Source organism: Cibotium barometz, chromosome 22 (genome assembly GCF_041138505.1).
Source record: "Cibotium barometz isolate CiBa-2024 chromosome 22, ASM4113850v1, whole genome shotgun sequence".
Lineage (NCBI taxonomy): Eukaryota > Viridiplantae > Streptophyta > Polypodiopsida > Cyatheales > Cibotiaceae > Cibotium > Cibotium barometz.
This window is the reverse complement of record NC_141067.1, coordinates 6,242,907-6,264,655: the sequence shown is the minus strand read 5'-3', so window position 1 is coordinate 6,264,655 and position 21,749 is coordinate 6,242,907. Positions and strand designations below refer to the sequence as shown.

The 21,749-nt window shown below is 42.9% G+C and overlaps 1 protein-coding gene across 4 annotated transcripts in view; it reads left to right on the top strand.

Annotated features, from left to right (window-relative positions):
* The first annotated feature begins 10,640 nt into the window (after positions 1 to 10,640).
* LOC147626189 (uncharacterized) overlaps positions 10,641 to 21,749 on the top strand; it is a 35,663-nt gene continuing 24,554 nt past the window's right edge. Inside the window, exons 1-6 of one of the 4 annotated variants that reach the window (XM_086816316.1) lie at positions 10,641 to 10,907; positions 11,102 to 11,250; positions 11,382 to 11,720; positions 11,967 to 12,080; positions 12,338 to 12,406; positions 12,757 to 13,123. In XM_086816316.1, coding sequence (XP_086672442.1) covers positions 10,901 to 10,907; positions 11,102 to 11,250; positions 11,382 to 11,720; positions 11,967 to 12,080; positions 12,338 to 12,406; positions 12,757 to 13,123 — 1,045 coding nt within the window. In that variant the 5' untranslated portion in view covers positions 10,641 to 10,900. Of the gene's footprint in view, positions 11,251 to 11,325; positions 11,721 to 11,966; positions 12,081 to 12,337; positions 12,407 to 12,756; positions 13,124 to 21,749 lie in introns of all 4 variants that reach the window. The other 3 variants (XM_086816319.1, XM_086816318.1, XM_086816317.1) reach the window with 3 other exon arrangements.

Below are 21,749 nucleotides of genomic sequence, written 5' to 3'. Positions count from 1 at the left end.
TTTCTCCATACCACTGGCTCAATTGATTCCAAGTGTCGTATGCTGCATAGAAACTTTACAAGTCCGCAATGACCCTCCATAAGATAACCACATCCATATACAGTTAACATACATACACCTTAAGCTTAACAAAAAGAGACTAATTCATATTTATGATATCAAGACTTGTCTGTAGATCTATACACTTGATTGAGTTTGGGATCATCCTTAGGTATAGAAAAACCTGCGTGCCATGGCCATACTCCATGGCTACATCTAGCAACATATGAGAGTATAAGCATTCATAAAGCTCTATGGCCATATTATTGCATAAGATATGAGAGTATAAGCCTTATGCTTTAGGCTATACATATGCACAAGCCTTATGCACAAGAGCTTATACACAAGCATTATGCATGAGCCTATGAGCCTTTGAGGTATATGCACAAGCCTTATGCGCACAAGAGCTTATACACAAGCATTATGCATGAGCCTATGAGCCTTTGAGGTATATGCATAAGCCTATGAGCCTTTGAGGTATATGCATAAGCCTATGATGCATAAGAGCTTATGCATAAGCCTACGAGACATATGTGTATGCATAAGAGCTTAATATGCATAAGCCTATAAGGAATAAACCTTATGCATAAGCCTACAATACATATATGTATGCATAAGAGCTCTCTTTATGCATGCATAGAGCATACTAACCCTAGACCCTAGTACCCAAGGGTGCAAACAAGAAAAGTATAAATAGAAAAAGAGCTTGTGTATAAGAGCTTACCTCAAGTGGTTGAGAAGATTTTGGCTCAAAAAGGTGAGACCTACAATACAAAACAAGAAAATGAGGTAAGCATATGAGGACAATGCTAAGGCTAGTCCTTAATAAGAGCTTAATAAATGCATAGGTTAATATTAGCATAATGAGAGCAATGCTAATATTATGCATGCTCTCTTTATGCATGCATACCCTTATTTATGCATACATAGAGCTATGCATACATAGAGCTATGCATACATAGCACATGAATAGAGATATGCATACTAAAAGTGAGCATACATAGATGTGTGCATGCTTTATGTATGCATACTCAAAGTGAGCATGCATAGATGTATGCATGCTTTATGTATAGTTGTATGCATGCTTTATGTATGCATAAAGAGAATATGCATGCTCTCTTTATACATAGAGCAAAGCTCTCATGCAAAGAACTTTATGTATAGAGCTCTCAGTAAAGTTCTCATGCAAAGAGCTTTATGCATAGAGCTTGTTCACATAGCTAACCCTAAACAAGGATGCAAATAAGAAAAGCATAAATAGTAAAAGATCTTGTATATAAGAGCTTACCTTGAGTGGTTGAGAAGAGTTAGGCTCCAAAAAGGCGAGACAACACAAAACAAGAAAATGAGGTAAGCATGAGAGAAATGCTAAGGCTTATTCATAGAGCATGCATAGAATTATGCATAAAAGCATTATGTATGCTCTCATTATGCATAAAGCCTAATTCTTTTATAGGGTTAAGCATTATGCCTAAAAACCATTCTACATATAAAGCTCAATGCATAAAAGCTTTATGCTTAAGCTTAAAGCATACAATCCTTTATGCATTAGAAATGCATGCTTAAGTCTCAATGCACAAAGCTTTATGCATAAAGCATTATGCATGCTCTCATTATACATAAAAGCCATTATGCATAAATCCTAATGCATAAAAGCATCAAGCTTACGCATTATACATAAGCGTAATGCATAAAAGGTTTATGCATAAGGCTTTATGTTTAAGCTTAAAGCATAAAAGCCTTATGCACATTAGGCATGCATGCTTAAGCCTTAATGCATAAAGCTTTATGCTTAAGCATTATGACCGCTTTCTGCAAAGATATTGACAAAAGCATTTCTCTGTTTGAGTCTAAGGACAGCTCCGGCTGTCCCTAATTCCAAATCAAAAAACAAAACAAAAACTTAAGCATTATGCATAAAAGCCATTATACATAAGGCTTTAACCAAAAGCAATGAATCAAAACAATGAAAGAAGAGAAAAAAATGATTTTGAATAAAAAGAAAAAATTACCTCTTGATTGGTTGTTGAAATGAAGCTAAGCATAACAAACTGTAAACCTGAAAAATAAGAAAAAATAATAATGTTAATTAAAAAATCATTTAATATGTTTACCTACCAAAAGGATATTTAAAACAAATAGTTCTAATAGAGAAGTGAGAAGAAGAAGAAGAAGAAGACAAGAATCAAGAAGATGGAGGTAAGTCAAACCATATCCTTCTAAGCTTACATATGCATATGCTTTAATTGCATATTTTCATTATTACTTGAATGAATGAAATTAAAAAGAAGTAGAAGAATAGAAAGGAGAAAACCTTACCTTGGGCATGGGTTTCTAACTTGAAGTAAGGGAGATGGAAGTACATTAAGGGAAGAGAGCATGGGTTTCTAACTTGAAGTAAGGGAGATGGAAGTACATAAAGGGAAGAGAGCATGAGTTTCTTGTTTGAGGTAGGGGAGATGGAAGTACATAAAGGGAAGAGAGCATGAGTTTCTTGTTTGAGGTAGGGGAGATGGAAAGAGGAGAAATATATCTTTTCGATGCAGGTTTTGGAAAGAGAGGAGAGTCCCTAAGATTGGTAAGGCAAAAGACTAGGTGTAGGCTTTAGGAAGGGAGGAGAGGTGCTAAGATTGGCAAGGCAAAAGACTAGGTCGCACATAGTGCAGGGGGATTTAGTACGTGACTATACATGTGGCTATCAACATGTGTATAGCCACGCCACTGATAGCCATGTATTGAGATTAGAGAAGGCATAAATAACCTGAGAGTGAATGATCCTCTATTTTTGGGAGCCATGTCTGATTTTGGGTAATTTGTAGGTGTCTACTATAAATGATACTTCACTTTCATTATCTAGAGATGGCGTGCTGCTTGTGAAGAGTTGACATGAGTGGTTGTGCCAAAATATTTTGTGTCCATGCGAGAGATACAAGGGAGTGATCCGATGAATCATAATAACGCACTTATGGGAGTATAGTCAATTCGAAGAAGTAAGGCATCCAAATTCTTCGGTGTGTATATATCTTAAATTTCTCTCCCTTGCATCAAATTCGAAGAAAGAAGCTGTGTGAATTCTTCTATGAGTATATATGTTAAGTTCTCTCTCCTTATATACATTTAATTGAAGTGTTAATATGCTTATCCATTTACTTTAGGATGATGAAATGGAGTGATCATAAGCTGAGATTTGGGACAATCATCATGCATTAACATGCAATTGTTGGAGAAATCATAGTCAAAGAGTATGTTCTAATGTGTACTAGGAACTAGTTTATGAGTCTTTGTGTGAGAGAGTGCCAGTGTCACTTTGGGAGTTATCTCATAGGATTATGGTACTTGAGTGTGTGAGTTCACTATATAAAGAGTGATGTACTTTCTTGTGTGTCACATCAATCAAATCAAGCTATCTTGGTCTACATGTAAGTACTTGTTCATTGCATTCATTTCCATTTCATTATGTTTGCTATCTTTCCTTTCTGCACCTAGAGTTAGCTTGCTCTCCTGCTCCAACATGGTATCAGAGCCATGCTTCTCCATGGGCAACTCTTGGGGGGGAAGGCCGACCCACAAATGGAAGTTGGTCTTCCTCCTTTGTTTGTCCATCTCCCATAGCTTCCACTGCTGCTGAGCGTAGGTGAAGTGCCACATCCATACCACCATCTTTGGTCTTCTGTAAGAAGAAGATGCCGCCTAGCTAAGCAATACCTATCCCCTATCTCTCAGTGTCGGTGGGTACCTCCTCTTTCTTCTCATTGCCATTGTGGAGCTCTGTTTTTACAGACGCAGGAGATAAAGAGCAAAATACATGGCAAGCCATAGGCGACAGCAGCGTCACCAACGGCCACCAGGCCACACAACAACGTGAGATCGCTCATCAGCAGAAGGCAGTGTGTAAAGTAACACTCTCCCAACTCTGTGGGAAGCTCTACGCTTAGTTACTATGGTGGGAGGCCAGAGTTCAGGCTTGGCTTCTCACAACTGGGATGCTAGAAGTGGGGGGTGTGTAGGCTGGCTAGACTAGGCCAACCTAGTCGTGGCCTTGACCAAGCTGCACAATGCTAGGGCTCGGAGATGTCTCTCTCAACTTCTGCTGAACGTAGCTCACACCACCAATCTTCTCCAATAGTCGTCTGCTCACGCCAATCTCGCAGCCCAACACGATCTTCTTCATCGCAGCGCAGGATGAGGCGTAGCTCTTCTTTTGGTATAAGGTTTTCATTTCTTCTTATCTTTTTGGCTTCGCACTTCACCACAAATAGGGGGCTTTCACATGAAGCTAAAAACTCCCTACCCATATGCTGCACCTTCAAGCTTTTGAGCTAAAGTCTTCAGTTCAGATTTGAGTCAAGACTTCGCTATCTTCTAGCACATTGTTCATGGATAAGTTCAAGGGGGAAGGCTTTCCCACATGGAAAACCAAGATGCAGATGCTACTTATGCGTGAAGGAGTCTCGAAAGTTGTTGAGAACAACACATTTGATGCACTTGATCAGCCCACAAAGAAAAATTTGGAAGCAGTAAAATGCCAAAGCCTTTGCCCTCATTGGTCTTTGCTACCTGGCGGACTCTCTCATTCATCACGTGGACTTTACATCCACGGCTAAGGAGATCTAGCATCGATTGGAGAGCATCTTTGGTAACAAGGTCACTAATTCCAAAGTTTTTCTGAAATTAAAGTTTTATGAGCTAAAAATGCAAGACAATGAAGAGCTAAGTGATCATCTCTCCAAATTTAATTATCTTGTTCAACAATTATCAAGTTTTAAGTGTTCTCCAGATGATGAGGACAAGATGGCAGTATTAATCAAAAGCATGCAAGGCATTTCTCGCTTTGAGCAGACCATTGAAGTATTACGCCTGGCCGCTACTACATATGATGACTTGGTTGCTCTTCTCATTGAGAAAGATCGCCGGAATAAGGAAAAACCACTTGTACATCCTTGACCTCAAGCACTGAGAAGGGTCGATAGATAAAACTCGTAAGCCCATCCTCACGAGCATAATGTGAATTTGGTACGAAAGGTATCCACCAAGAGTCTCAAAACTCCTGGCCAGAATGTCAAATGGTCCTAGTGCAAAAGAACCCTTGTGTAGGCCAAGACTGAGATATGTTATAGGTTCATTTGAATGTCGAGCCACATATCCAAAAACTATGCTCCTCAAGTGGCAAAGAATGCATCCAAACTATGCTCCTCAAGTGGCAAAGAATGCATCCAAAGGAAAATGTCATGGCTCCAAAGAACATAGGCTCGTGTTAACACCCATGGGAGCCAAATGAACATAGCTCGAGGTCGGCCTCATGTAGAGTCAAATGTGAACCCATGCCATCATCCCATGTAGCACCACTCGAAAAGTCGAAGGCATGATCCACCACATCAATGTATGTATGAGTATGATCCGACCCATGCACAATATCTCCATGTGCAAGACACTTGTGTCCCTCTAAGACAAAAGCTGGATCACCATAAATTTAGATCACCATCGCTAAGCACTAACAAAGTGTCTACATAAGAGAGATAAGTGGTATCACAACCAACTCACTATCAATGGAATCTCCAAGGCCACTAAGGTCATCCCCAAAGTTATAGACAATCTCCATCAATGATGTCCCTATATGATCTAAATCCCATGATAAATCCATCTCCAACAACACTGGATCTAAGAAAATACCTAGATCAAATGTAAAGCTCTCGAGATTGATGTCATAGTATATGCTAGAAATATGATTGATATGCATACTCCTACGATATCTCACCTCCACAAACTCATCACTACTCTCATGCACTATCCCTGACTACTTAATCACAACAGCTCGATCCACACGAATGCTGCCAAGAATGCTATGAAAACTAGGAGTAGTGGTCGTATCTGAAATCTCTCCACATGTGAAAACTCTAGAGGAGTAGCCAAACACGTCTAATACTAGAACCTTGGGTCTATGCTCCTCATGGTCTATGATATGCTCATCAACATGTGAAGTGTCATCCCCATGTGTAACTAGGGATGTGTGACTAGCCGAATGATCATGACTAGTCAAATGCCCATCAAGATCATCGGATGCATCACTATGGTCATGTAATGTATCCCCATGATCACTAGGAATAGAGATAGGTCGCTCTATGATACTCGTAATGTTGAAATTAGGACATTGTGATGAGCTATGGTGGATCAAACACTAGAATTAACATCATTAACAAAGTGATTAGCAAATAATTAAGACGTAATTAGTGGGGGTAATTAACAAATAAATTAATGTAGGCATGGATACTCAAAAACCAGCAAATTCTCATTAGGGCAATGCCTCAATTTATAGAGTTTACATCAAGCATCAAATCCCACTGATGTCTCCATGATTCACTCCACCTCTTTTCCCTGATTCTCTCCACCTCTTCACTTTTCCCAGAATATCTCCCAGAATATCTCCACACTTCCCAGAATATCTCCACACTTCCTAAATCTTCTCATGCTACCCTTTATTCTCTCCCAGTAGATTTTTCTCACCTTTTCACAGGTTTTTTCACATTTACACATCCTCTTTTACAGCCTCTAACCAAGGGCTTGTTCCCGCACACACCCTATTCACTTGTATTTTCAACACCTCACCTCAAGTGAATAATCCTAGCACACCTAGACCCTATACCAAGTTTGCCTCCCCTTACTTGATAGTCCGCGACTAGTGTCTACACCTCCCCTCAAGTTATCTTAGCACACCTGGACCCTGTATCAAGTTTCTTTCTTATTTGATAGTCCGCGACCAGTGCCTCAAGTCCCTAAACTCTATAGTCCTTGACACTCTCTCTCTCTATGTGTCCAAGGCTACTATAAGTGCCCGCGACCTTGACTAAAGTGCTCACACATACATCTATCTACCACGTGGCCTACATCATCGGTGGCTCAGAGGTGGTTTTACTTTGTTGGGGCAGGTTACATTGGCTTGTGGGGTCTCTCTCTCTCTCTCTCTCTCTCTCTCTCTCTCTCTCAGAAAAGATGATCCGACTCCACTTCTTTTGGAGCCTCCATGAAGTTTGCCGATGTCGTTCCTTCTCCACTGGGTTTGCTGTAGCAGTCTCTCGCCATGTGTCCTGGCTTTCCACATTTGTGGCAAGTGAAGGTCCTTCCTCCTACTCTCGTCCTCGTCCTTGAGAGAATCCTCCTCGAGTGAAGAATGCTTTTTCTTCTCCTGCTGTTGAGTCGAGCCATTTCTTCTCTTTGCCTCTGCTCTCTTGCTCTAGTAGAGCTGCTTCTATCTCGTGTAGCTTCAATTCAGGTACATTCTTTAGTGTTGCTACAATGTTTTCATATTCACCTTTGTCCACACTCTTCACAAGTACAGCTAGTGCTTCATCATCTTCTACCTTTTTGCCAATAGCTGCTGCTTAATGCTTTTATATTTGTTCAAGTGTGTGATTAAAGGTTCACTTTCCTTCATGTCCAATTTGTAGAATTGCATTAACAGATTTATCTTTGAATTTTTTGCTTGTGTGCCAAATAATTTATTTTCATCCCATGCATCTTTTGCCCATTGTATCCCTGTGATGTGATGAATGATTTCATCATTTAAACTGAGTGCAATAAGTCCCAATGCTTTTTCATTCCTACTCTTCCGCTCATTTTCTCCTCTCTCTGGGCATTCATCTCTTCCCTCAACTAATCCCCACAGATTTTTCCTCATGAGCAAATACATGGTTTTTGTCTGCCATGTATAAAACTGCTCCCCATTAAATTTGGCTATTTCTTGTGCTGAACTCATGGTGATGTGAAGGGGGTCTTACCTCTTGATCCAATTTCAAGATTCAAGGGCAGTGTCTACCCTTTTACAACTCAATCTGGTGTTTAATAGATGATTACAACAAATTTATCAGCATAAAATCACCAAAAATTACATTAAATCAAGGGTAACTAATTTGTACGGGATGGTTGGAGTATCAAACCAACTCCGAATTGCAATCTGAAGTTATAGGGATCTGTATCAGATACCTAATGGTTAATCTGAACCCTCAATTGCACCAAAATATAGTGATGAGCACTGATTAATCATTGATTAACAAATTAATCCACTGTTTTGTGTGCAGAAAACAGAGTATGCGGGGAGTCCAGATCTGGTGCCTTAGACTTCAAATGAGCTCAAATGCTTTCAAAGGCATCAATAGCAATGAGTCTAGTAGAGGATTAAGCCAAGAAACACAAGATTTGACCAATTATTGAAAGCTTAATCTCTCTTTTACCAAAGTCACCTGCAGATTTGATGAAGAGCTTGGATCTCACTGTAGACTTGATGAAACTGAATTCTGTCTTCACCAGCTTGTAGAGCATGCTTGAAAACACCTTGGGCTAAGAGGAATTAGAGGCATTTGAACTGAGCAAGCAGAAATCTCAAAACCCCTTCAGAAAAACGACGCCTGCTAAATTCATAATTTCTGCTGCATCCGTGCGGTTTGCTGCGTGGAGTTGATGAGCTTGAAGAGTATTGAGGTGGCTAGCTATGGTTAGAAGCACTAGGGCTAATTTTAACTGTGCAAGGAGAATGAACTCCTCCACTGGCTGGGGGTACAGAAGCTAGTTGAAAAAAAGAGGGAAAATTATAATTTTCTACTAATCCTAATTAGCAAAATAATTAGCAAGATAATGGGCTCACAAATTAGCATGGCTCTGATACCATGTTGAAATTAGGGCATTGTGATGAGCTATGGTGGATCAAACACTAGAATCAACATCATTAACAAAGTGATTAGCAAATAATTAAGATGTAATTAGTGAATAATTAACAAATAGATTAATGTAGGCATGGATACTCAAAAACCAGCAAATTCTCATTAGGGCAATGCCTCAATTTATAGAGTTTACATCAAGCATCAAATCCCACTGATTTCTCCATGATTCACTCCACCTCTTTTCCCTGATTCTCTCCACACCTCACTTTTCCCAGAATATCTCCCAGAATATCTCCACACTTCCCAGAATATCTCCACACTTCCTAAATCTTCTCATGCTACCCTTTATTCTCTCCTAGTAGATTCTTCTCACCTTTTCACAGGTTCTTTCACATTTACACATCCTCTTTTACAGCCTCTAACCAAGGGCTTGTTCCCGCACACACCCTATTCACTTGTATTTTCAACACGTAATAGCCTTTCAACAAAGGATAGAAACAACCTTCGATAAGCCTAGGTTGAAAGCCATGAGGCTCCAAGAGTCACGATGACTCATATCAAAAGATATCCAAAAGGTGTCAAAAAGGTCAAAAAAGGTTAAAAAGGGTTCAATGATAGTCCATGAGCACCCTTTTATACTTGAGCCCATGACCAAAGTCCTAAACCTAATCTAAAGGTGTTGCTTCATTACAGATGAGGAGGAGGAGGAGACATGTTACTGAATGAGAGATTCAATGACTTATTACTCTATAACAAGTGGACGGGTACATAGAGAATTTAGAGATCTCCATGAAAGAATTGGTGTGAATGAGGTCATGCGTCGGCATCCTATGCATGATCGAAATGGAGCATGAGATGTAAGATGTGTCATATGCACAAACTTGTCACCTATAATGTTATTCCACACATAGATTTTGTAATAAAGCATTTCAAAGGGGATTCTTAGTCCAACGAAGGCTTCTCACTTGTCACACGTATATACATGATGTCAAAAAGATTTCCTTGAGTGCATGTAGAAAAACTAGGTTTAGTGTATTTGCAATTGCTAATATTTAAAAAAAAAGCTTAGTTATGGAAAAGCCTTTCACTCTTTTGAAATAGTTGGTTGGTTGAATATTGGCTTGATCTCTCCACAAAAAAAAGTTTAGTTATGGAAAAGCCTTTCACTCTTTTGAAATAGTTGGTTGGTTGAATATTGGCTTGATCTCTCCACAAAAGCTAACATTTTGTCTCTCTAATGACAACACCAATGTGATGGTTCAGCTTTTGGTGTTGTCAAAAACTAATAATTGCACACCCCCATTTGTCCACACACCTACACATGTTGCGTACCCTTGAGGAATTGTAGATCTCTTTTTAAGAAGGCCTTAGGAATTGTGTAATTTAATATATTTAATAACTTTTTTTAGTAGGCAATCAAGGTGGTGTTACCTTATGAATTCATCCTCTCTCCCTCTCTCTCTCTCTCTCTCTCTCAAATTGAAGGTCTTCTTGACCGAGGGATGGGGTCATTAGGTGGGAGGTGCTTGGTGTGGGGTATTTTCTCATCTATGGATAGATACTCTCCCTTGTTGTTAGTTTGGGGTGCTTGTTTTTAGTGAGGACCCCATGAGCGTTGCCAGTCGGTTCGTCGGGAGAAAGCAAGTTATTTTTTAATATATGACCATTACTGAAACTAAAGTAGTGCTTGACCATGCTCTTATACAGCTTGGGAGGCGAGGACGGGTCACGGGGGGGCATGTACTCTCTTTTTTATTTTTTTAAACTTTATTTATTTTGTGGGAGCAAAAACAAAAAGAGACCAATACATATATATACTGGGGGTACTCTCTTTTTAAAAATTTTAACTTTATTTATTTTGGGGGAGCAAAAACAAAAAGAGACCATGTTGGTGGATCTTTTCTTTTCGTGAGCATCTCTTCCTGGCCGGCTTGTGACGGCCACTCACACCCACCACGAGGCACGAGCGTCTCTCTCTCTCTCTCTCTCTCACACTCAGGCAGGCTTCGTTCGACTCCCCCGCCCTCCAAAAATGTTTTTTCTCTCTCACTCACTCACTCTCTCTCTCACTCTGTCACACACACACACACACAGTCGGATGATAAAACAAAAGAGAAAAAGAGTGTCAATTATCAATTTTGACGACCATCATCCATCCAGCTTCATGATGAGCTCTTCTCCTCCTCCTCCTCCTCCTCATCATCTTCTTCATGATGCGTGAGTGCGCTCTACACCACTGCAGCAGTTTTCTTGGTCGTCGAGACCAATATAATATATTAATGATATCAATTGACTATGCACCACCTTTTCAAATATATATCGATCGAATCTTTCTGTGTGCCTTCTTATATTAAAAGAAAGGAAATTCGGCCATGGCAAAGCTAATGAGTGGGCTCATTGAATTTGTCTAGCTTGCTTTGCATCCTTGATGCATTGCGTTGGGCGCTTTGAGTTTTTAATTTTGCACCGTATGCTGCGCTATCAGCTCCACCTCCACATTGATGCTGATCAACAGGTTTCGGATTTAATGAAGATGGACATGCAGAAGACGTCCGGCCAGGTTAGAAAAAATTTCATTTCTTTTAAATTTTAAATCCCAACTTTACTCTGCCTTTGTAATAATTATCCCCCACAGATTAACCCACCATTGCAGCAGCATATTGTGCTTTGATTGCGAGGCACTACATTAAGGAAATGCAAAGCATTGGCAGATTTTGCAATGATTGCAAGCCAGCAACTATGAGACTCAACGCTTCTTACACCCTTAGCAGCTCCCAAGAACTTGAAGACAATCCTGCATTCTGCAGCGAACATGCTGCAGCTGGAGCGGTCATGACGGGCGCCTGCACAGAGACACCTTTCAATGGGTTTCCCCCACTTACTTCTTATCAGGATATTGGCATGCAAGAGTTCTTGTCTCGCTCACGGAGCATGCGGACTGATGAAATCGGCAGAGCATTGATCCAGTTGAGCACACCTGGATTGAAGCAGCCTGACTACATCCTAAATAAAATTCACCGGCCACCATCGGTGCGTTCGACTCTTAACCTTTGATCAAGTGTGCTGCTTCATCCTCATCTGCTTGGCATCACACATGCAAATGCTGCTTGGCATTGCATTCAGATGGTTGCATCAAATGCATTCAAATGGTTTTGGCATTACATCAAATATTGAGGGACTACTGCATGCCTAGTCAATGTTTTTGAAAAAGGGGGCGACATTAAGGTCCACTCTACTTGGCATGCTTTTAAAGTGAAAGTTTCATTACTTGCTCAGGATCGCTCTCCCCTGATTCCCAAGCAAAGTCATGGCTTTCTATGCTCCGATAATTACAGTGTGACCGGGGGCGAAAGCTGTCAATCTACTCCCAAAAGGCTCGAGGAGCTGAAGGTTAGCCGCCTCTTGCCCCTTTCCCTGCAAATCTTTGGTTCTATTGCCTCAACATAGTGTATTCTGCAAGATGAGGAAAGACAGCAGCTGTATGTATGATGGATTGAATTCATTGTTCACAACATAGGATCACATCCATTCAACAATCAAGAGGTCTGATCAAATTTAATCCCAGACTAATGGTGTTTAGGAAATATTTTGCGTTTTGGGCTTAAGCAATCACTTTCTGGCATTTCAAACGGAAATTGGCATTGCAGAATTGGCTCTGGATGAAACATCAGCAACCATTTGTTCTGCGCCCGGGTCGCTGCCTTCACTCAAAGTGGGTAAGTAAGAAACGACGGCGATGTTCATTTTGCAACAAAGACATAATCGTATCTTCTTAGGGCCTTCACAAACAGATCCCCCTGCCCGCCCATCAGAGGGGATAGAGGAAGATCTACCATGCATGAGGGACGATTGGGGTTTCTGATTTAAAGACCCTTACTTGAGGTTCGATTAGAAGAAAACAAATGGCGTAATATACATGAAAGGTAAACTTGTGAAATCAAATAGAAATGAGGGAAGAAGTGATGACAAATGTGGGAAAATTCAAACTCAAAAAGAAACATTTTTTTTCCTAGGAAACGGCCGTTTATTTATTATGCAAATATTACTTCTCTATTTTCTTTTGCAGTTGGATAGAAGTCTTGAACATTTAAGGAGTCTCATCAAAAGGACACCCATCAAAAGGTGGTTCAAAGATCGAAGGAAGCAAAAAACGATCCTGCACAATGGACATATACAAGCAGCTTTATCTGTTGCAAGTGTAGCTTCAGCCTTAGCCACTGTTGCAGCTGCAACTGCAGCTTGTGCAGTTGATGAGAAAGAATCAAAAACAGGCATAGCCGTGGCCTCAGCTGCTGCACTAGTTGCAGCACATTGTGCGGATTTTGCAGAGAATGTTGGTGCAGATCACAGTGCTGTAGTAGCAAGTGTAAGCTCTGGTGGAGGGGTAAAATTTGCTGCCGATATAGTAGAGCTGACTGCCTCTGCTGCTTCTTGTGAGTGCTCCTTTTGCATGGCTTCCCAGGCCTTTTCCTTTTGCGTTAAAGTTGCAACTTGTTACATGCTGAATTACAATGTTCTATTGCTGCTGTTGTGAATTTGATTTAAGGAAATAATGCATAGGGATTGCTTTATGGTCTCTTGGTCGTAAGGCATCGTTTTTCGTACACGTGCAAAAGTTTTGTGTCTGTTACATATAAGCCCCACACCAGATGGTGGGCACTTCACCTGGTGAAATAGGACACAGCTCCAGCAGAGTATACTTGATTCAAGAGCCCTACTGAGTTTTTGTTGGCCAGTTGAAGAGGACAGGCAGGTCAAAGAGTGAGAGAGAGAGAGAGAGAGAATCCAGGAAGACATCCGCCCGAACTTTAATGAAGTGTGGATGCCCAAATGAGTAGAAAGGTGCTGAAAGTGGGCCTTCATGTTCAAAACATTCCCCTGGCCTCTTCATATATGTCAAAAGAAGTGCAAAATACCCCTATTCCACATGCACAATCAACATGGCAATTCCATTAATTGACAGTGCCAACCTCAAGAAAACTGCAAATGACATACACATGCACAATAAATATAGCAATTGCATAAATTGACCGTACCAACCTCAATAAGGAAAGCTTTGCACAATCAACATGGCAATCACATTATTTGTTAGTCCAAAAAAAGAAGTTGCTTTCATTACCCTTTAAAAAAGGGAAAAAAATCTCTCTCATTCATGGTTGATACCGTTCATATTCAATGAAGCACGCTTCATTGCAACACTGCTGTGTTAGACTCATGGAGTGGTGCTAGCTGCCACTATGGCAAGTAGAAGAAATCAGATCGCTTTCCCATTTTAGACGTTCAAGAGTCAAACGTTCAAGCTAGCACCCTTGGATCAGGTGGACATCATCTTGGGTCATCTATCAGGGGGGACTGTCTGCAGCCTCAGTGGTTCAACCAAGACGTTGTGGATGATGCCCTTTGAGGCCACCACCATCTAACAACATGGGCATTTGATGCCCATGAATGGTGCACTGGCACATCACTATGTCATGCCGTCCAAGAACAACAGAAACACGGTTTGACTTGGTTGAATGACGAGCGCCTATGGTACATGGGGTTGGTGGGATGGGAGCTGGTGGTGATGCTGCTGAAGCTGCAGCAAATGCCTTGGCAACTGTTGCTTGGGACCCAACCTCCTTTCCCTTAGCAGTCTTCTTCTTTGGACTCTTCTGGCAGAACTTCCCAATGTGCAAGATGGAGTCGAATAAAGCATTGACTTGCCAACCTCTTGGCTTGTACCTCTTGGGAAAGCAACAGGAAAGAGAGTCTCCACAAAAAACAAGGTTCTATACTTGGTCTTGTCCTTATCATGCTTCTCCATGGATTGCCCTCCCTTGTCGTTGCCCTTATGAGGGTGCTATTGTGTCCTTGGCTCAAGATCTTTCCGAGTCTTGACTAAGCAAACCCCCTCTGATTCCAATCAGTCACTGTCTCACCATCCACCTTGCCTTTGAACTTTGGCGGCTTTAATGTCTAGGACTGCTCTTCTCTTGACAATGCAGTCTTCCTTGTGCCGCATGAAAAGTCCATTGATGCTTATTGCAATTGCGACCAAAAATCTACCATGTGGGCATCTGCAGGATCCACCCTTCCCTTGTCAGCGCTTCAATAGGTCTTGTACTTTTCTGGTCTGCCGAAGTGTCCTTCCCAAAACCTCTTGAATGCTGCTACTAGAGGTACCTCCTCTTGGCCATGTGATAGATGACCTTGGTAGGGATCATTAGGTTCATAAGCTTGATTGGTGATCATAAAAAACTGATTTAAGCTGCTTGTGAAAGTAGTGTTTGTTTGTCTTCAGTTGGGTAAGTATATTGACATTGCATCTAAGGGACATATCTGTCCGTTTGATTTGGGTTAACACGTGCAATGCTTGCGCCGGCTCTACTAATGAACTTTCCATAATACCCTCAAACAAGACTCCATCCCTCGTCTCCTTTTCTGGGTCATAGATCCCCTCAAGTTTTCTCTTCATCCCTTAGATTCTCGTTCACTGTTCATTGTGACCACTGAGAGGTTCAAGGCATTGCAAACATTTTCTTCCGTTAAAGGGATGATGAGAAACGTATCCTCTTCACTTAGTATATGCCTTGTTTTGTTGTTGAAGGTTGTGAGGTGCTGGATGCACCTAAGAAGGTCAGGCCCCTAGAATACAGTTTGTGCATGGTGGCCAAGGCCATTCTTCTCCATGGTCCAGTCCACATCCCAAAGACACGCATGCCCCAACCATGCACCATAGTCACCTAGATTGTCATTTATGCAACTACCTGATGTGCTATTCAGTAGTTGGGACATTGGAAGGCACCTCTCCCAAGGTTTGAGTCTCACGAAGGAACTCTCTTAATGTAATCCACAACGCAACTTCATAATCCAATAATCTAGTTCACAATACATATGAACAGCCTCAATCCTATATGAGGGAAACGGAAACGGAAACGAAAATTTTGAGGAGAGCTGAGACAGAAACAGAAACGGAAACACCACGTTAGCAAAGAAGGCTAAGGGAGGGGAGGGGTTAAAAGTTCATGATTGTTTGTACGCACATGCGATCCCATTATGACATGAATTTTATGGTTTATAAGAATAAAAGGGGAATAAAATGGATATTGTTGTAGTGTGACATTTTCTTACTAGTTCATGTTGATTTGGTGGAAAGATCACCGAAGCGTGTAGTGTTGTGGGAAATGGCAAGCTGAAACGTTTTCCCTGTTAGCTGAAACATTTCAGGTAGCCGTTTCGGTGACCGAAACGCGTTTTAGTCCCCTACCTACCCTGAAACGCGTTTCGACCCTCAAAACAGCCGTTTTAGGTCGTTTCCTGTGTAACTATGGCCTCAATGCTATTCTCATTATGTTTAGACAATGGAACATAACATTTTCCTCTTCTTAATGAGAGTAATACTGGTAGACAAAATTTGGAAACTGCCTTCGGAGTGAAGCAACATTCTATATCGTGTTATCTTCATCCGCACAATCTATGTATTTAGACAACCACTTAGAGACAGTAAGAGTTCGTTCAACAATTGTAACTGGCTCATGCAGAACATCCTCAAGTCTCTCAAGCTCCCATGCTATCTTGTGCATCCAACACCTTTTTCAATCTACTAGTGAGCAATTCATAGTGATGATGATATCTATTCAGAGATCATAAATCTCTTAGGGATAGCTCCTTGATTATTATTTTTTGCTTGTTACCACTCCAACAGATGAGTGGGGGGTCTAGTTTAGAGAAAGAGTATGTTATGTCCCCAAAGATCATAACATGTCTAGTATGTATTTTGAGGCTAGGATTGTATCTAGGGTGGTCAGGACGGGATGCATAGAGAATAAGTGAGTGAGACAATGGCACCATATCTGTGTTGGATTATATATGTGATTTGTCTTGCAGGAGCTACTTGGGAGATAAGAGCATTCAATTCTTTTTGAGGTAGGCCAGAGCTGAGGATAATTGTCACACCCACATATTGGTGTAAATACTTGATCTCTTGGGAGCGAAGTTCTGAGGATAGTTCAAATCAAAGGATATTATGGAGCTATGTGGAGGCAGGTGTAGAGAGAGGAGATTTTCCAGCACTGTCACATTTCATGATCAGCATCATCCTAGGTGGCTGGGTATTTTCTGGAGGACAGGAGTGCCATTACAGGTGTTAGGCTTGTTGGAAGAGGATGGAGGGAGATCGTGTCTTTTATTCTATCCTGCTAGGATGGATGTGGTACGCAAGAGATTATTCCAAGCACTTCCATTCATCCAGTGAGAGTAGTTAGTCACTCAGGGAAGCACTAGCATACTGACCCTCCCCTTGATATTGTGACCCATGGGTCTTGGTGCTTATGGCTGTAGTATCAGATATCTTCATTGGGATCTCGGTGAGAGGGAGTGGGTTGATGCAGCCAATCCAATGAAGAGTTAACCTTTTTTCAGCTACACTGTCTGTAATGCTAGGCTTCTTTTACCTGTACAGATTCAGAGCGCTCCTACACTCATACGGCACAGGAAGAGTTATGACATTACCCCAAAGACATTGGCACTCATACAAGATGAGCCAAATCTCCCACTTCTTTTGGTTACTCTTACATGGTGGCCTCCCTATTAATCAGTGGACGGCTATTTTTGGTGTTGTAGCCCGGATTGGTGGAATTCCACTTTCACACACCGGATCAGTGGAACACCACTTGTCCCCTGCGAACCCCACTTTAGTGGACCAGGTGGATTTCAACGGTGTCTCGTAGGGCCATCCAACTGAACGGCTACTTCAAGCGGCACGCATAAATTATTCCACCGCAAGTCACTGCTGTGGCGCTGGCGCAAGTCAGTGCAGGCCACTGCGGAGTGTGCACGGTGTAGTGAGTAGCCCCTTCTAACAGTGTGAGAGGTTAACGGAATGAGTTCTGAGTATTGTGACCCCTCTGTGTCTTGTCATCTTGTCTGTGTTATTCAATGTGTGAGAGAGCTTCTATGTGCTAGGCTGTCTGACCTCCTTGCAGTGACTCCTAGACACATTGTTCAGAGAGGAAGGTACTCCTTCCTAAGGCCGAAACGCCAGCCAGTGGGTCACACGCTGGATTGAAGCCGTGTTGCCACCGTGCAAAGAAGCCCTACGCCGTACGCAATGCGAGGGGACTCAGCTACATGACCCAGTCTGACACCGCTGGCGAGTCGAATTCCACCTGGTAGTATCTGCGTCCGAGAGGGTGAATATCGGTGATCTTCACAGGTTCGCCAATGAGGCTGGCTTGAAAGAGAACCCTGAGCTGTCCGCGCGCAGGGAGGCTACCAGCAATTTTGCAGACCAGGGTGGAGGCCTCAAGAGAGGCAACTGTTGTGGGTGGTGAGAACCTGAAAATCCGCTTCAGAGAAGGAAATGCAAGCAACGGCGGCCTTGGTCGGGGATGACGGAGCGGCTGCCATTGAGTCCTCCTAAGGGCGAAGACCAGAATAGGCCGAAACTTGCTCTAATAGAGAAAAAACCATAGAATTCTAGGGCACCAACCTGCACGGGAGGGGCGAAAGGGGAGAGGTGGAGAAAAAGACAAGGGAGAAAGAAAAAAGGGGGGGCTGATTTTTTTAAAAAAAGAAAGAGGGGGGGGGGGGGTGTGGAGGGCTAGGCGGAGGAGGAGGCAGCGGGAGAAAAGAGGGAGAGGAGAGGGGCGAAAAAGGCCGCCCGTGGGGGGGGGGGGAGACGGGCAGCGGGGGCAAGAAAGGGGCGGCGCTGGAATGCGCACATAGAAGGAGGCAGGCAGTGGAAGAAGAAGGGCGGGGGGGGGGGAGGATGTCAGGGAAGTATGTCGCTGCTCATTAGCCAACGACCATAGCAATGAAATTTCGTTGTTGCTAAGCAATGAAATTTTGCTAGTATACTATAATTTCGTTGCTAAGCAGTGACAATAGCAACGAGATTTCACTACTATTCTTGCTGCATAAAATTCCAAAGAGTTGTTGAGTGCTGAATTTAAGTTATACATGTCATATACATACAAAGAATTATTTATAGCTTTTAAAAAGCATTCATCATAACCCTTTGAGCTATGTTTCGAGTAAAAAAATAAAGATAGTTGAAAACTTTTGAAGGGAAACAATGTCAAGATCATGAATCTATCCCATCTTGTAATAGATCCATATGTGTTGCTTTATCAATGTCTATACCTAATGGAGGCTCAATGAAAAGATGGGGTTCCATATCAATATCACTATCCATTATCCAATGAAGCATTATCATGATCGATAGGTGACTCATCAGCTTCTTTGGATTGATGTTCCTCATACTGTTGATCGGCCTCCTCTAAATTTTTGGCTTCATCATCTTCTTCCAATGAGTTAATTTGAGGTAGAGATCAAGATGTGCTAGATTGGATCTTTTACTACCTCAAATCTTGATCTTGAAAGATATGTTAGATTGGATCTTTTACTATCGCAAATCTTGATCTTGAAAGATATGTTTTGAATGAAAGGAAACTTGTATAACATACCACCAATTTGTATCAATTTGATTGACGTGAAACACAACCTAAAATCACAAAGTAAAGGGGTCACACTTTTATTATAGTATATCAAGATTATTGGTGATTGGTTGGGTTACTAACCTATTGAGAATGTTGAGGTAGTACGAAAGTATCTTTTTCATCATTCCAAAACTTGGTGGAATCAATTTAAGAGAACCCATTTAGATGTTTCTTCACGATTGCTTGAGCACCTCTATACATCACCTTGAACCATTTGAGATCAAAGATGAATAGAATAAATGCTCTAAAACCAATCCCAAGAATATCTTGAATAGTTCCACAATACTCAAGATTATCCTCTATGACATTGGTATCATGTCTACTAGCTTGAATTTGTTGCTCAAAAGTTGCCATCACACCACATGGCGCAGCAGCACGACAGAGGGGGGGGGGTGCAGGCGACCCGAAGGGGTGGGAGTTCAGGAGCTCGCGCTAGATTCAACTTAAAAGATTTTGGTTCATATCACCATTGGCTTTTATATGACAGATGCTGATTGTGTTCCCAACCTTCTCAGTGTAGGATCTGTTGAAAGGGAACCAAAACTGGAGTGACCCCTTACGAGTTGTTGCAGCTGAGCCCCCGTGTCCTCAATGTACTGTTAGAGAAATTGGATCATGTATCACACAATCATAATGGTGGGCTGTCACCTCATTGACACTGGCACCCAAGTTGTAGGATGCATGGGAGAAGGGCGAGGTCATGTCCCGTCTTTGGATATACTGGGGCCGGTGCTGACTTAGAAGCCCAAGCTACCGTCCCCCAAGTGCTGGTGCAGGCAGATGCTTGGTCCATGGGGTGAAGATACAGTGGATCTGCAACCCAACCTGCTGCGCCTTGGGACAATCCCAAATGCAGTGCCGGTGTGACTGCTGGGGAGTGTCCACACCTAGAATATAGGGCTGGCCGACCTCCAACTGCGAGCAAGGTTCCCATCTCCAAGCTCTTGTGAGCTATCTGCCAAAGGAAAAGAGTAATCTTCCGTGGTCGGAAGCAGTCCCACAGCCGTTTCCAAAAATCACGGCGGATGCCTTGAGTCTGCCAGTGTACTGCTGCCCTTCTGGCATACTATCAACCTCTGGGGGATATGAATCCTACGGCCTAGACAGACTGTGTACTCAAAGAAAGGGATGTCGGGGGTGCCCTCGGGGGCGAAGATCGTGCCACTTCCCCACTGCAGCCACTGATTCACATCAGTGGTCGGCCCTCCCATAACCACAATCTCCACAATCTCTCTTTGGCCATTGTGGCCAGGGGAGGGTCGATGTGCCATCTGTGGTCATGAAACCGGATCACTCTCACCGTCTGTAAAGTGGAGCTCTGCTGAGATCCTTTGTCGAGGGGGGGATCGACTCAACCTGCCCTGTGGCCCTATAGAGAAAGTCACGAGGGTGCCTCCATCTACACCATGGACTGCTATTGGGATATCATGTCTGGTAAAAACTCCCACCCACTCAAGGGGAGGCGGGTCCTGGATTGGTGTGAGCCACTTTAGAGGGATGGAAGAGTCAATGTCGAGGGTGAGCTTGTCTTTGCCTCGGAGCCTAGCTAGGCTCCGCTCTTGGTCCTCTGGCAGGATCCGCCTGAAGGTGAGCCACTCTCCAAGGGATTGGGCCGATCCCTCACACAATGTGCCCCATGAGACATGAGGACGGGAGCCTAGCATGTGGCTGCTAGGAAGGGTAATCAAGGGATTCAAGACCAGTGGCTGACGAAGTCTCTCCTCGTCTAGGACTGGGGAAGAATGGCGAAGAGGAGAACGATTGTGGTCCAAGTCTCGGAAGAGTCTGGCCACAAAAAAAAAACGGTCCTCGTCAAAGGTTGGGCTCAGGCTGCGAGTCCTCATCTCTGTGAAGCTCCATCGCGGGCCTCGGGGCCAGGGACTGCCAAGAACTGGAATGCAGGTGGAGATGTACGCCAAGAGAAAGTCCTTCCAGGGTTCATCACCTGGGAGGAGAAAGTCCTACCAGGGTTAACCATGTGGGAGGAGGCCCTTGACGATCAGCTTGCCCAGAAGGGCTCTGCTTTGCATGAAAGGATTAATAATACGCAAGCCGCCTGTGTGGTGGCGAGCTGAATGATGACTCTCCAAGCCACCTTGGCCGTGCCGGCCTACCATCGCTGTGCTTGCCCAAAGGAAGTTGCGGATCAACCACTGTACCTGGCCAATCCACGCCCTGGAAAAAGCGTGCTCTACTCTGCATGGAAGGATCAATAATACCCAGGCCGCCTTTGTGGTGGTGAGGCTGAATGATGACTCTCCAAGCCATCTTGGCCCATGGTGGCCTGCCATCGTTTTTTGCCCAAAGGAAGTTGTGGATCAACCTTTGTACCTAGCCAATACATGCCCTAGAAAAGGTCAAGCAAGGGGTGATGTACCACATGGTAACAAGGACTTGATTCGCTACCACTTCTCGACCAACGAGTGAGAGCTTGGTCATGCTCGAGTATAGAAGCTCCGAATGCTCAGAAGGGGGAAAGCTCTTCCTCTGAGGTGACGTCAATCCTGACATGGCAGTCAAGATAACGCACTGGGATACCCCTCAAAATCCACCAGAAGGACTCAACTGGTCGCCAAGCCAG